Source organism: Echinops telfairi, unplaced genomic scaffold (assembly GCF_000313985.2).
Source record: "Echinops telfairi isolate 266 unplaced genomic scaffold, ASM31398v2 ScPeMD7_25;HRSCAF=90, whole genome shotgun sequence".
NCBI classification, from domain to species: domain Eukaryota; kingdom Metazoa; phylum Chordata; class Mammalia; order Afrosoricida; family Tenrecidae; genus Echinops; species Echinops telfairi.
Window position 1 is genome coordinate 32669896 of NW_022103922.1, and position 15277 is coordinate 32685172.

The window sequence follows — 15277 nt, forward strand, 5'->3', positions numbered from 1 at the left end:
TGACCCCTTAATAAATTATCCAATTATTATTATGTTCATATCTCACACCATCTGCTGTCTCCCTTCACCCATGTTTCTGTTGTTCATCCCCAGGGCAGGGAGATCATTGCAATCAGTTCCCGGTTTCTCCTCTTTCTCCTCCTGACCTTCCCCTACCGGCATGGTACCATTTCTCTCATTACTGTACCTGAGGGGTTTATCTGTCCTGGATTCCGTGTGTTGAGAGTTCTTATCTGTACCAGTGTGCATGCTCCAGTCTAGCCAGGTTTGTAAGGTAGGGCTGGGGTCATGATAGTGGGGGGAAGGAAGCATTAAATAACTAGAGCAGTGGTTCTCAACCTTCCTAATGCCACGACCCTTTAATACAGTTCCTCATGTTGTGGTGACCCCCATATGTGGGTGTATCTGCATGTGGATGGACCCACCTGGAGACGGATAGAGGAGCAGTCTCTCGGTTCCTAAGACCATCGGAAAGGGTCATTTGACCCCTAAAGAGGTCGTGACCCACAGGTTGAGAACCGCTGAACTAGAGGAATGTGTGTTTGGTTGGTGCTATACTGCACCCTGGCTGGCTTGTCCCTTCCTTGTGACCCTTTTGTGAGGGGTATGTCCAATTGTGTACAGATGGGCTTTGGGTCTCCACTCTGACCCTCCTTGTTTGCATCGATATGATTGTTTGTTTTGGATCTTCTGATGCCTGATAACTGATCCCATCGACACCTTCTGATCACGCAGATTGGTGTGCTTCTTCCATGTGGGTTTTGTTGCTTCTGAGCTAGGTGGCCGCTTGTTTTTCAAGCCTTTAAGACCCCATATGCTATATCTTTTAATAGTTGGGCACCTTCAGCTTTCTTCACATTTGCTTATGCACCCATTTTGACTTCAGCGATCGTGTCAGAAATCTGAGCATCACAGAATGCCAGGTTATTAAAACAAAGTGTACGTGCTCGCTTCGGCAGCACATATACTAAAACAAAGTGTTCTTGCGTTGAGGGAGTACTTGTCACAATGTCCGTCTGCTACCTTAACACTTAACATTTAAATGTATGTACATAAACATATCCCTATTGTTATCTATTAATATATTTACAGGTGTACATGCCTATATTTATACCTCTATAAATGACCTTTGCCTCCTGGTTCTGTCCTTTATTTCTTTTACTTTCCGCCGGTCCCACTATCATGTTTGACCTTTATTTGGCTCTCAGTAATCTCTCTTGGCTACATCGCCCTTGAACAAACCCCACCAGGTATTCTACACCCCATTAAATATTTTTTACGTGAAGGCTTAGTGATTGATCACAGGTCAGATCACTTCCAGTTGTAATCCTTGAATATAAAAACTGATCAGTTGGTTAAGAAGGAATGAAGATTAAATCAACTCCAATCTCAAGCCTTTGAAATATAGACATTGACCATTTAGCTAAAAGAGAAGAGGGAGCTGTGGCTCGGGCAGTTCACCCAGCGAAGCGAGGTAAACGCCGTGCCATCAAGTGGATGGACCCACAGCGACCCTATGGACAGGGTGGACCTGCCCCTGTGGGTCCAAGGCTGGAGGATACGCCCTCATCTTTCTCCTTAGGAGAGGATGTGGGTTCTAACTGCTGACTCTGCAGTCAGTAACCACATATGTAGCCACTATGCCACCAGGGCTCCTGTGGGTAAAATACTACTTTATTTTCACAAATTAAGGCACAATCTCCATATTCTTTGTGTTACAATCAAGACTTTCACAGCTGTGATCTGCCTCCTTATTTTAACAAACTTAGTCTGTATCTAGTTACACATTTACAAAGAACTAGCAGACATAAAGTCTCAAAAAGTGGAAATTGAATTGGGGATCAGAGTGTGGAACTAAGACTTACTATATACCTGCCTTGGCTTATAAAGTTATTTGTAAGTCCTAACTTAATTTAACATGATCAATTCTGTTCCCTAACCTCTTACTGATGAAGGTGCTGTCTCTGGAGCCAGCTGGGTAAACATTAATAGGCACCGTGCAATTTTCTATCTCAGTTAGAAATCTTGACTCGTGCCTGGTTCTTCAAACAGTTAACACTGACCCAAAATGGGGGAAAGATGGATGGTTTCTTTAGAAAAATAGAAGTGAAAGTCTTTGTTTTCACTGAAAATGGAGTTTGTTCATTTGGTTTTTTTAAGATCATTTTATTGGGGCCTCTTACAGCGCTTATAACAATCCATACATCAATTGTATCAAGCATATTTGTACATATGTTGCCATCATTACTTTCTAAACATTTACTTTCTATTTGAGCCCTTGGTATCAGCTCCTCTTTTTACCTTCCCTCCCCCCTCCCACTTTCATGACCCCTTAATAAGTTATTATTTTCATATCTCACACTGACTGCTGTCTCCCTTCCCCCACAGTTTCTGTTGCTCATCCCCCCAGGGGTAGGGGATGAGGGCTATGCATTGATTATTGTGATCGGTTCCCCCTTCCTTCCTACCCTCCTAGTATTGCCACTCCCATTTCTGTTCCTGAGGGGTTTATCTGACCTGGATTCCGTGTGTCCTGAACTCATATCTATACCAGTGCACATGCTCCGGTCTAGCCTGAAGTGAGAGGGAGGAGTGGGGTCATGATAGTGGGGGGTAAGGAAGCCACTAGGAACCAGAGGAATATTGTGTATTTTATCGCACAATATTGTACCATGGTTGACTCATCCCTTCTTTGTGACCCTTCTGTGAGAGAATGTCCCATTGTCTACAGATGGGTTTGGGTCTCTGCTCCGGCCCACCTTCTCAACAATATGTTTGTTTGTTGTCTTCTGATACCTGTTGACCTCATGATCATACAGGCTAGTGTGCTTCTTCCATGTGGGCTTGATAAGCATCAAAAGCTTATCAAGGGTCTTAAAAGCTTGAAGTTAACAAGCATCCCTGCTAGATGGCGGCTTGTTAACTTCAAGCTTTTAAGACCCTAGACCAGTGGTTCTCAACCTTCCTAGTGCTGCGACCCTTTTATATCGTTTCTCAGTTGTGGGGACCCCCCCCAACCATAAAATTATTTTCATTGCTACTTCATCACTGTAATGTTGCTGCTGTTATGAATCGGGCGACCCCCGTGACAGGGTCTTTCAACCCCCCCCAAGGGGTCATGACCCACAGGTTGAGAACCACTGCCCTAGACACGATCTTTTTTTTTTTTTTTTACAATGGGGCTGTTGTAATGTTTTGCTTTTCATATAAATAGTTCTGCTGACATCAGACATGTAAGCCGTGGGGTAGGACTCAGAAGCACAGGGTAATAGTGGTGGTTTCTCTGGTTCGCTTGTCATCCTCACAAATAAAGGGCGCTCCTTGTAGAAAGTGCCATCAAACCAGCAGGACTGCGTTTATGCACCCATCGTTTTCAGGATTGTTGGGAACCTGGGCATCTTTTCCCCAAATCATCTTGCCTCCTTGCGTCACCAGGCCCAGCTCGCACACATTCACTTCAATGACGGTCCCTTTGGTAATAACACCCCGCGTTGTGCACAATGGGAACGGGGGTTCTTCTTTACACCAGGTATTGGTAAGCAAAAGGTGGCTTTAAGTTCAGGGTGCGTCACATGTGCCTTCGTGAAACGTAAGCCCATGGGTCTGATGAATCGTTCATACTTCGGTGGTTCCCGTGTAAAGCCATCCCCAACAAAGCAAACTTGAGTAGCCATCCTTTTCCAGGCCTTCTTCTTCCTCTGTCCTGTTCGAAGAACTTTTAGGACTTCCTTTTCTCCCTGGGCATGGACTTTGGGCAGAGGGACTTCCCATTTCCCCGCTTTCTCTTTTCGTTTTTGCTTGATCATATTGGAAAATACTTTTGCTCGAGATTGTCCCTCCCTGTCCAGCAGAGGCAGGCCCTGCGCCTTGTGGAGTCTTCTCATCATTCTTTTGTTTGGTGTTTCTCTTTTCACGCATCTTGATAGTCTTTCTCATTTGTATTTTCTCAGCATGTGCAGCTTATGGTAGAGCTTGGACTTCAGACCAATCATTTTTTTTTGCCTTCTTTGAACATTCATGAGCCTCTCGACTTTCCTTCTTTCTCTTTCTCTCATGGTAACCCAAACGATACCCATAGTGCTTACGGTATAAATCGATATGTTCAGTGTGTGGCATGGTGACGGCAGCAAAGCCACTGGACGCAGGTCCCGCGACGCGAGGAACCACTCAGTACTCGGGTCGCGGAGATCCGCGAGCCCAACACTATATCTTTTGATAGCCAGGCACCATCAGCTTTCTTCACATTTGCTTGCACCCCTATTTTGTCTTCAGCGATCTTGTCGGGAGAGTGAGCATTACAGAAAGCCAGGTTGTCAGAACAAAGTGTTCTTGAGTTGAGGGAAGAATTTGCATTGCCATATAAATATATGTGCATAGACCAATACCTCTATTTTTGTGAATTAATATATTTACATATATACACACCTGTTTATACCTCTATCCATAGCTGTACTTCCTAGATCTTTCTTCTGTTTCCTTTTACCTTCCTCCTATCCCATCATCACACTCACCCTTCTGCCTCTTAGTAATTCCTCTCAGCTAGATTGCTGTTGCTCCAACACCCCCAGCATCTCTATGTTCTCCTTGTTAATGATTTTAATTCCCTAGTTGTTCCCCTGTCTGTGGCATTTGCTCACCGCTCCCTCCCCTCCTCCCCCCAAGTCCCTCCTGAACCATTGGTCCGGTTGCTTGCTTCCCATGCCTATCTCTTAATCTTCAGGTCTAAGAACAGGAGCACCAGGCAGGTGATTATACCTGAACGCCATCTTGACTCCTCTCACCAAAAGTGGAGTTTTAAATTTAGGTCTGAAGTCACCATTATTCAGATATGCCAGCACCTCAGTTTTGAGGATTCACACCCACATAAGAAAGACATACAGTCAGGTTGTCAGGTGTGTCTTCTCCCTCTCACTAAATTGATTGCTTTTCCACCTAAGCGTAGAGCACAGCTGGTGCTCATGAGGCATCTGCACTGTGCCTGGGGACTAGAAGTCGAGTATCTTTCTCCAGGAACCATCTGGGTCCACAGGCTCAGCAAATGCTTTCAAACACACGTACACTCCCTCCCCCCACCCCCAGGCTACATAGCCTCTAGTCACATAGATTTTTAAAATAATTTTAAAGAGAACATAAACGTTCAGGGCATCTATGAACACAAATGATCCAGATGTTTATGACTAGGTGGCTCTGAAAACACTCATTAACAGATACCAGTAAAGCAACATGTCCTGGGTTACAGAACCACACAGCCAAACTGAAGTCACCAGGTTGCCAGCCCTAAAAAGAAAAATTTAATTATATAATGTGCAATGTAAACAAAGTAGAAGATGCAGATTGACAAAAATATGAAAATTATATACATGTTCTTACAAAACTGAGATACCAACATGAACTTTTTATAACTTGGTTTTTTCACTAACATTTTCATATATTTTGAACATCTTTCCACATGATAAATATACTCTATCCCACAGTGTTCTTGTTGTGTGGTCTTCCACGGTACCATAATTTAACCACCACCACCCCATTGTCTCATATTTGTTTTCAGCTGGGGACAGGGGATTAAATGCACACACAATTTATTATTAATTGTTCACAGAAGAATGAACACCGTAAGTAATAATTTCCTGGATTTGCTCAATAAACGTTTCCTCAGTAAGCCTCCTTTGCCCCTTCACTGGAAAAGGCTTTCATACAATAAGTATCTCTTAGTCATGCTTTAATTTTGCAAAAGGATGAAGTAGCAGAGGGGGCATAGAGAGTAAATCTTTCCCTATCAGTCAGTTTACAAAGTTTAAGAATATATGTTTCCTGGGTGATAATCTATGCAGACAAGCTACAGGCAGGGTAGGAATTTTCAAGGCAGGGTTAGCACATGCAAGAAATATTTCTAGCCCCGGTACATATCACACATAAACATTCTTGGTTAGTGTTTTCACTTAGTAAGTAGAAGGTTTGTCATAGAGTATATGTATGAGTACTTTGTACTATTTAATTAATTGCAAAATGTTTATTAAGTATCGTTATCTATTAAGCCCTGATGGTGCAGTGCGGTTATGCATTGGGCTAGTAACTACTAGGTCAGCAGTTCGAAACCACCAGCCACTCCACTGGCAAAAGCTGAGACTTTCTACTCCCATAAAGAGTTAGTCTCAGAAACTTGCAGGGCGGTTCTCCCCTGTCCTACAGGGTTGCTGTGAGTCAGCATCAAGTCGATGGCAGTGAGTTGAGTTGAATTGCTGTCTGCTGAGCATCTATTCTGTGCAAGATGCACTGGTAGGTGCTGGGGACAGAGAGCGTGCCGAGCAAAGGCAGTATAGTCAATGACCATGTAAAGACGGGAAAGAGAAAAGAGCACAGTGTTGCAGCACGGTGACCTGGGCTAGGCAGTCAGCAGGGACTTCCCTGAGGAAGTGATGACCTGAGCTCTCTGACAGGTGAGTAGGCGTCCACTGGGAAAAGGAATGTCTTAGCTGTCCCAGAAGAGTGGTGGCAGAGGCATGGCAAATACATATTGAAAGAAGGCCATTGTGATTGGAACACAGTCCAAAAAGGGAGTCTGGCTGGGGCCTGATCCTGCAAGGCTTCAAGCAAGGGATAATATGACACCTGAATGTCTGTAGCTCAGTATGTACAAAAACTAGAAGCCAGGCTCACTGCCATCGAGCCAGCTTTGACTTGTAGCAACCTTATAGGGCAGGTTAGAACTGCACCTGTGGCTGGGACTCGTTACAGGGGCAGAAGGCCGCCGCCTTCCGCAGAACAGCTGGTCGATTGGAAGCCGACCTTGTGGTTACCGGCTCCCCATGGAGCCCACGACACCCCCAGAGCTCCTTCTGGATGTTCAAAGTCCAATTTCTGTGGATGACACTACCGTTCTTCCAGTTCGTTAATTGAAAATGCCCCTTTTTCCTGTTGCCCTGGATCCACTTCCTCAGTCCATCTCTCTAATTGATTTCCGTGGTATGCGCCACACCCTTCCTGTTACCACATTTCCCATTAAGTCACCTACTTCTTGCCTTCCACTTGACTCTGCTTCTCCCCCAACTCAGGTTAACCTGCCCCCAAACTTCCTCCCCATCCCTTCAAAGGTGTGGTCTCCCCTCTCCTCAGACCCTCATAGCACTTTGTCTGACTCTTCTTGAATTCTGATCTTAAATAGCTCGAACATTACGACTCCATCTTTCCTGTCGTCTATCCCCTATAATGAGTCGTTAGTGCCTTGTACATAGTGCTGTGCAGTAAGGCTTGATTAGGATGCATGGATAGCAAGGCCCACCTGGCATTCCCCAGCTGACTGCCACCGAGGTCCGTCAGCATGGGAGGTAGCAGCCCGACTTTGCGTGGTGCCATGTCGTGCCCTCCGGCCGTGCGTGCCGTACCCTGCTGCTGCAGAGGATGGGCAGGGACGACGGTACTCGGGCAGCTGGAAAAGCTTGTGGCCCTTTCTTGAAATGTTCAGAAAATCAAAACAGAAACTGAGGATGACATTCGTGATGAGTGACAAAGATCAGAAGAGCCTTCGTGCTCATCACAAGGTCTGTGACAAATTGCTTGTGCTCAAGGAGGCATCCCTACTAATTAGAGGGGCGCAGGTGTGCTTGTGACCACAGGATCACGGTGGCAGAGCTTCCTGACTCCGGCAAGGACCCCTGCAGGGGTTGTGCACAGCACTGAATGGGGCCCACGTTCTTTCAGCCACAGGGGCCACAGGGTCCTGCCTTAGCCTGGTTTGGAGCCCCGAGACAAAATGGATTAGGTCTGGGCTACTAAATGCAATGTCAGCAGTTCGAAACCTCTGGCCTTCTCCATGCGAGAAAGACAAAATCCTTTTTGCCCTGGTACAGATTTACAGTCTTGCAGTTCTGTTCTGCCCTGCAGGATTGCTGTGAGTCAGAATCCACGCACAGGCAGGTTAGGCTCTGGTTTGTTTGGGGTTTTGTTGTTCTGAGATTAGGCCTGAGGTCTCCTTATGGGGCAAAGGAGATACTTGGGCTCCAAAGCCCCCAATGGTCTCAAAAGTAGCAGAAGCCTGGGATCACCTCATCCAGATTGCCTTAGGACGGGAAAGAAGAGAGGTAACCCTTTCACACTTGCTGAGTGCCAGTTATCTAGCGTTGTCCCCATGACAGCCCGTTGAAGTGGGCGGGGCAGGTAGCTAACCATTCGTTTCGTTTCACAGCTAGGAACAAGTCACAGGGCCATCAGAGCTGGAGCGAGGGTCGTTTTACTCCCCACCAGGTCTCACCCCAACCAACCATGCGACCAGTTCTAGGAGAGGGAGAGACTCTAGCACTTGCCCAGTGGGCGAATGGTTGCAAGCTGATTGGCCCGCCATGCTCCGCCCTGAGCTGAGAGTCCGTGGCCTTCTGCTTCTCGCCCACAGAGCCATGGGGGTGCTGATGTCCAAGCGGCAGACCGTGGAGCAGGTGCAGAAGGTGAGCTTGGCTGTGTCTGCCTTCAAGGATGGGCTGCGAGACAGGCCTTCTCTCCGACGCACGGGCGAACCATCGGGGTCCCGCCGTGGCACTGTAGAGGGCTCTGTCCAGGAGGTGCAGGAAGAAAAAGCAGCAGAGGCAAGCAGCCCAGTGCTGCAAGAAGAGAGCAGAGCTAACCGCGCAGCCTGGGAGCGGCTCCGAGACGGGCGAGGCGTGGAGCCCGAGGAATTTGACAGAACCAATCGCTTCACACCCCCAGCCTTCATCCGCCCCACCAGGAAGCTGGATGACGACAAACCTCCAGATATCTGCCTGGACCCCAAAGAGCCTGTGAGTGCTGCGTGAGGGAGGGCAGGGTCCTCACGAAGTAGACCTCTTGCGGGGCAGGCTGGTGTGGTGGAGGTGAGCCCAGAAGGACTTTGGCTTCCTTGCACCAGAATAAAGAGCTTAGTTACCTAGCTTACTCTTAGTGAAAGGCTTGGGAAGTGGATGATAGAACACCACACCGTGGCAGGTCTTCTGCCAACCCTCCCACGCCAGGTTTCTCAGCCATGAGTAGTTCTACCCCCTGTAGGGGCGTTTGCAAATGTGGGATGGGACCGTTTAGGAGGTCACCGTGAGCAGGGCTTGCTGCTGGTGTGCCATGCCAAGAACACCAGGGATACCAGATGTCATGCAATGCCTGAGACAATCTCTCACAACAGATTGCTCTTTCCAAAATGCCAGCGTCATCCGTGTTCAGAAACATGGTCACAGAAACCTGAGTCGCGGGAAGAGCCTCCTGGTTCTTGTCCTCCCGAGAGAAAGCTCTTGTTTTAGTGCTGCTTTCAACTGGCGCTCTTCCTCGGGACAGCTCCAGGGGGATCCAGTCTCACAGGAGGATGTCTGTATGGGGGGCGGCCACGGGATCTCGCTGCCTGCTCATACTATCTCATTCACACTTCCGTCTCCCCCCAGGTGGTCAACGATGAGATGTGCGATGTCTGTGAGGTCTGGACGGCTGAGACCCTCTTCCCATGCAGGGTCTGCACCAGGGTTTTCCATGACGGCTGCCTGCGCCGCATGGGCTACATCCAGGGAGACAATGCGGCGGAGGCGATGGAGACGGCCCACACAGAAACAGGCTGGAGCTGCCACTACTGTGTAAGCAGGGGCGCCGGGGGCTCGGGGAGCACAGCAGGGAGCGTGGTGCTCTTTGTGGCAACCCAGTTGGGGGACAGTAGTTTCTAGGTTGTGACCTCGAGAATCTTCTTCTTCGGGAGACACAGAGACCTTAGAGCCAGTCCAGTCTCTCTCCATCTCAGCAGGGTCCCCAGTCGGGGCTGGTGACTTCTGTGTGATGGGCCGTGTTCCTTGGGGTGTACAGCAGCATCTCCGACTTCTACCCATGACCTGCCAGTATTGCCCCACCCCAGTGTCAGAAATAGCTCAACAGGACCAAATATGTTTGGGGAGACAGACTCACCCCCAGGAGAAAACCAGTGAGCTAGAGATGGACTGGGTGGGATGAGACCTAATGAGTCAAAAGCGATTCCTTAGTGCAAATATAGTTGTCATTCACTATATTCATTTGAAAAACCAACCGGAAATCCTAACAAGCTTGCTTTCCGAAAGGGTAGCTGACCTCGCAGGAAAACTTTTAAGCCCTGGGATCTTTACTCGGCTTACCACTTGGCTCTAAGGAGCATTTGTTGTTCGTTTCTGAAATGGTCTTTGTGTGAATTAAAGAGCAGTGCTCTATTGATTCAGAACTGTGCAAATTTTATATAAATGCCTTCCAATTTTGAATGAAGGACAGTCTAAGATTTCCCCTGAAAGTCAGATTCATATCCATTTCCCACCACACCTGAATAGAGTTCATTGTGTCACCGTATTGATCTGCTGTCCTGAGAGACCTTCCTTATTCACCCAGTTCAGAGTCAGGGGAATCAGCTGATCAGCCTCCTTTACTGCCTCAAAAGGGGCAAAGTTGTGCCCTTTCTAGCAAATAATAATTCCCTCTTCGTGGCTTTGCCATGAAATGAAGTCTAGAACTTCAGCTATTTCAGGATCTTCAACTCCTTCCCCAGCTGAGACTCTGCTCTAGCAGCCGTGGTGGATCCACCGGCGGCGAGCCTCTCCAGTACCTGCCCCCCTGCCCTCTGCATGCACACACTCTAAATGCTCCCCTTTTGATCACAGTCACTCTGCTCTGAGGTACTCTGATGTCGATGGGGTTGACGGTAGCTCCTGCCCAACCCCCCAGGAAGACACGTTCCCTTCCAGCTTTCTGTCATGACGCCCTGTCATCATGACTGTTGTCATCCAACTCCCACTGACTCGGCGTGCCAAAGAAAGAACCACTGCCCGGTCCTGCACTCTTCTCACAGTTGTTACGTTGGAGTCCGCTGGGACAGCCACTGTCGGGCCATCTCATGGAGGCTCTTCCTCTTTTTCGCCGGCTCTCTATTTTCCCGAGCATGGGGTCCTGCGCCAGGGCCGGGTTTCTGCTGATAGCGTGTTCAGCGTGCATGAGACCCAGCCTCGCCACCCTCAGTTCTAAGGAGCGTTCTGACGGTCCTGCTTGGAAGACAGATGTGGTCATTCTTCTGTCAGCCTGGGACATTCGGTAGTCTGTGGCAACACCATGAATCGTGCGAATCGATACCTGTTTGGTCTTCCTTCTTCTTTTACCAGCTTTCACATGCATACGAGGTGCCTGGAAATACCCTGGTTTGCGCCAGATGCAGCCTAGTCCTCAAAGTGACATCTTTATTTTTCACCCTTTAACGAAGTCTCTTACAGTAGACGTGCTGGGTGCAAAGTCCAGTGTTTGGTTTCTTGACTGCTGCTTCCACGGATGTTGACTGTGGCTCCAATAGAACGAAATGCTGACAGCGTCAAATCTTTGCCCCACTTATCACACGGTTGCTTCCGGGTGCCACTTTTGAGGGTTTGCCTTCTGTTGAGGTGCGTCCACACCGCATGCCGTGGTCTTTGGTCTACATCAGGAAGTGCGGCCAAGCCCTCTTCCCTCTTGGCAAGCAGTGCTGTGCCATCTGCATGTTATGGGTTGTTGGTCAGCCCTCTCCAATTCTGCCGCTGCATTCTTCTTATAATCTTGAATAAGTATGAGGAAAGGATGCAGCCTGACACACACCTTTCCTGATTTCAAACTACAATAGTAAGTAACCCCTTGTTCTGTTCCAGTGACTGCCTCTCGGCCGAGATTCGGGTTACACCTTAGCACGGTTAGGCGTGCTGGAATTCCCATTCTTCGCAGAGGTATCCATAATCTGTTATGATCCACACAGTTGAATATTTTTGCATACTCAAATATACACAGGTAAACATCTTTCTGATATTCTCTGCCTTCAACCAAGATCCATCTGACATCAGCAATGATATCCCTCCCTGTATGCTCTTCTGATTCCAGGTTACATTTCTGACAGTTCCCTGTTTGTGGACTAACTACTGCAGCCATTTTTAACCATATTCTTCAGCCAAATTTTACTTTGTGAGCTGATACTGTTCAGTGTTCTTCTCATTGTTTGAGCACCTTCCTTTGGAATGAGCATAAAGGTGGCTTTTTTTTAGTTGGTTGGCCAGGTTACTGTCTTCCAACTGTCTTGACATAGGCAAATAGAACGTACAGCATTACATCCTTTTGTTTAAACACCTTAATTGGTTTCTGTCAAATTTTTGGACCGTTGTTCTCACAATTTCTTCAGTGCATTTTAAGCATCCTCCTTCAATGCCATTGTTTCCGGATCATATGCTATCTCCTGAAATAGTTGAATATCAACCAGTTCTGTTTTGTAAAGTGGCTAAATAGTCCTTCTCGCTCTCTCTAAGTGCTTGTTTTATTTTTCATGTGTAAATAGTCACCCTCTAAAGCTTTCAGAAGGACCCAGACAGACCGGAGTGCCCGGAGGGTGTGAGAATCGTCAGTCCTCAGCAAGGAGGGGGGTGGGGGGGGAGCTGCAGAAACATCCAGAGGAAGAGCGTGTTCCCCAGCCATGGGATCGGGTCTAGTCCCGCTTCAGCCAGCCCAAGAGGCAGGGCCTCAATGGCTGATTATCCCTGCCTCGGTGGAGGCATGGTGGAGGTGTGCCCAGCCAGCCAGGCCAGGGAGCTGACGTGATATGACCAGCAGGCATCTTGGATCTTGACTCAGGTCTCAGGGTAAATCGGGACACACAGGGAAACTATCACCCCCATGCCACCAGAGGCCAAGTGCTCGTTGTCTAGGGGCCGGGCAGGCAGACCACCTTTGAGTGGGGGCTGCAGAAAACATTCTCTGAGCAGCCGTCACTGACGAAGACCGTGACCGCGGCACTGGTGTCCCCCACGGCCAGGGAGGGAAGGCACCTTCCTGGGAGCAGGCGGAGTCCCTCCACCACAGGCCCTTGCCTCCAGGAGCTTGTCCTCATTCTTCAGCTGGAAGCCTGCCGTGGAGTAGCGGCAGGTGATCCTGTCTGCACTCCCAGGGGCCACCATGTGCCCCCAGGGATCATAGCTGGGGTGGATGCAGAAGCACCTCTGACCCTTGAGCAGGACGTCCTGCCCAGTGCACATCCCCTGGGCCAACCACCAGGCACTTTGGCTGACCCTCGGCTTCATCTCTTGGTGTCTGCTGTCGTCCCGCATGGTGAGGCTGTGATGCTTACTCCAAGGTATCGTCTGTGCTGCGGCTGACGAGCTGGCCAGCCCCGTCCAGTCATCCTCGACACCTAGTTCCTGTGACTTTTCCCAGGGAAAGAGTCATTCTCCTCAGTCTCAGGATCAGTATCTGGCATGTACCTTGTGGCTGCTGGAGTCTCTGGGGCTTGCCACTGTTCCCGTGCACCTTCAGACACTGGATTCACTTAGCTGTGACCCTTGATGACCCGCAGGGGCTTCCTTCCTAGGGTTGTTCTTGTCCAGGTGGTTGATGTGGCCAGAAAGCAAGATGCTGAGCAGGTGGTCCTTCTGGCACAAGCAGCCCAGGTGCTGGTTCAGGACGTTAGAGCTCCTGGTGAATGTGGTGACCACGGACTTGGAATTGACTTCCCTGGTCTTAAAAGTTTGCCTCCAGAAGCAGAGAACAGGTGGGTGCTCTCAGGTCTCCAACTCATAGCACAGATCTCTCCATCGTGAGCCTTGCTTCCTCCCGGGGCAAACACTCTCTCGCATGTCTTCCCATCGTAGATGTTGATCTAGCTATGGGCACTGGTGGTGGTAAACCTATACATGTTCAGGAAGAACCGCACACAGTGGCCATGGTCCCCAGTGGGAAACTTGAACTTAAACAGAAGCCCTTCAGAGAATGCAGCGCAGTTACTGCCGGAGCCCATGGCCAGTTTTTAACTGCCTGGTCTGCTTCATACCCATGTTGTTGATAACTTTGTTGTACCCTATGATTTCACCCACTGAAGATCCATTGTCCCACAGGAAGAGGGCACCAAGCTTCTTCCTGCCTTCCCCAACCACTATGATCTGCTTGCTGCCCTCAGTTCACGTGGGGGCCTTTGGTCTCCCCAGGGGAGGGCTGGTACTCGCACTTAAGCAGGTGCTCCTTCTGCCTGATGTCCCATCTCTGGAGGCAATGAGGAATTCAAGAGGCTGTTTGTTACTTGGCCGCCCCCTGATGGGCACGCTCCATGGAGATGTCAGTGGCAGCTGGGTGGTTGATGGTGCTGGACTGATGTACTTTCCCTTGGTGCCACCAACAAGGGTCTTGGAGACCCTCCTCTCCACCTGGGAGAGTGGTGCACAGCTTCCTCATCTTCTGCAGCATCCTCCTCCGCTGGTTAGCACAGCCTTCCAGCCAGTCTACACGGCTGTGCTGCGACTCAGACTCCCCAAAGGCCCCCAACAAGAGCCCTGTTGGATCAGTTCCAGGTGCAGAAGTTGGTAACCATCTTTAATGTTTTTGTCTTTGGCATTCGTAGTTGGCAATTTGAATAATATTCATAAATTTGAATAATAGTCCTATTAACTGGTTGTCCTTGTGGGTGGATGGATCTTATTCTTTTGTTATAGCGTTGTACTCCAGGACAGATCTTGAAATGCTCTTTTTGACAATGAATGCAACAGATTCCTCTTCAATGTGTCATTCCTAGCAGAGCAGGCCGTGGTAACTGTCCAACTCAAAACAGCCAACACTAGTCTGTGGCAGCTCACGGATGCCTCAGGTAGTGGTCTTCAAGTGCTCCGTTGCATGTTTCACAACTTCCAATTGCCCTAGATCCCTACTGAGCAAATTTCCCATTCTGATTGGTAACGATGTGTGCAGTGGTGTCGTCTCATTCGGCATCATAGCATGTCAGCAAATGAAGGTCCTCAGGGCTAGCCACCGTACGGACCATTACGGTTGCCACTGTTTTGAGGAGACAACTCTTCCCCGGTTGTATTTTGGGTGCCTTCCAACCCAAGGGTCTCTCTTCCGGCACAGGATCAGAAGACAGTGAGTGAAAGAGTGAGACATTGAGTCAGTGAGACGTGAGAGAGCCACTGAGTCAGTGAGATAGTGAGTGAGTAAGACAGTGAGAGAGACAGTGAGTCGGTGAGTGAATGAGAGACAGTGAGTCAGTGAGACAGTGAATGAGTGTGAGTCAGACCCTGAGTGAGTGAGTCAGTGAGAGAGACATGAGTGAAAGAGACAGTGAGGGAGGGAGGAAGGAAGGGAGACAGGGAGACAGTGAACGAATGAGACAGTGAGACTGAGTGAAACAGTGAGTCAGTGAGACAGAGAGAGTGAGACAGTGAATGAGTGAGAGACAGTGAGTGAAACAGTGAGGGAATGAGGGAGTGAAACAGTGAGATAGTGAGTGAGTGAGTAAGAAAGCGAGAGAGACAGTGAGTCAGTGAGACAGTGA

At 48.8% G+C, this 15277-nt stretch overlaps 1 protein-coding gene and 2 pseudogenes across 2 annotated transcripts in view; 1 reads left to right on the forward strand and 2 right to left on the reverse strand.

The window, feature by feature from the left end:
• Positions 1-15277, forward strand: part of PHF24 (PHD finger protein 24) — a 57299-nt gene that overhangs the window by 18633 nt on the left and 23389 nt on the right. For both annotated transcript variants that reach the window (XM_030885382.2, XM_004712389.2), the window contains 2 exons: positions 8387-8768; positions 9396-9581. In XM_030885382.2, the coding sequence (XP_030741242.1) occupies positions 8391-8768; positions 9396-9581 (564 nt within the window). In that variant the 5' untranslated portion in view covers positions 8387-8390. Of the gene's footprint in view, positions 1-8386; positions 8769-9395; positions 9582-15277 lie in introns of those variants that run through there.
• LOC101645130 lies at positions 3156-4376 on the reverse strand (annotated as a pseudogene).
• The window catches only part of LOC115869381, a 19701-nt pseudogene continuing 16918 nt past the window's right edge, over positions 12495-15277 (reverse strand).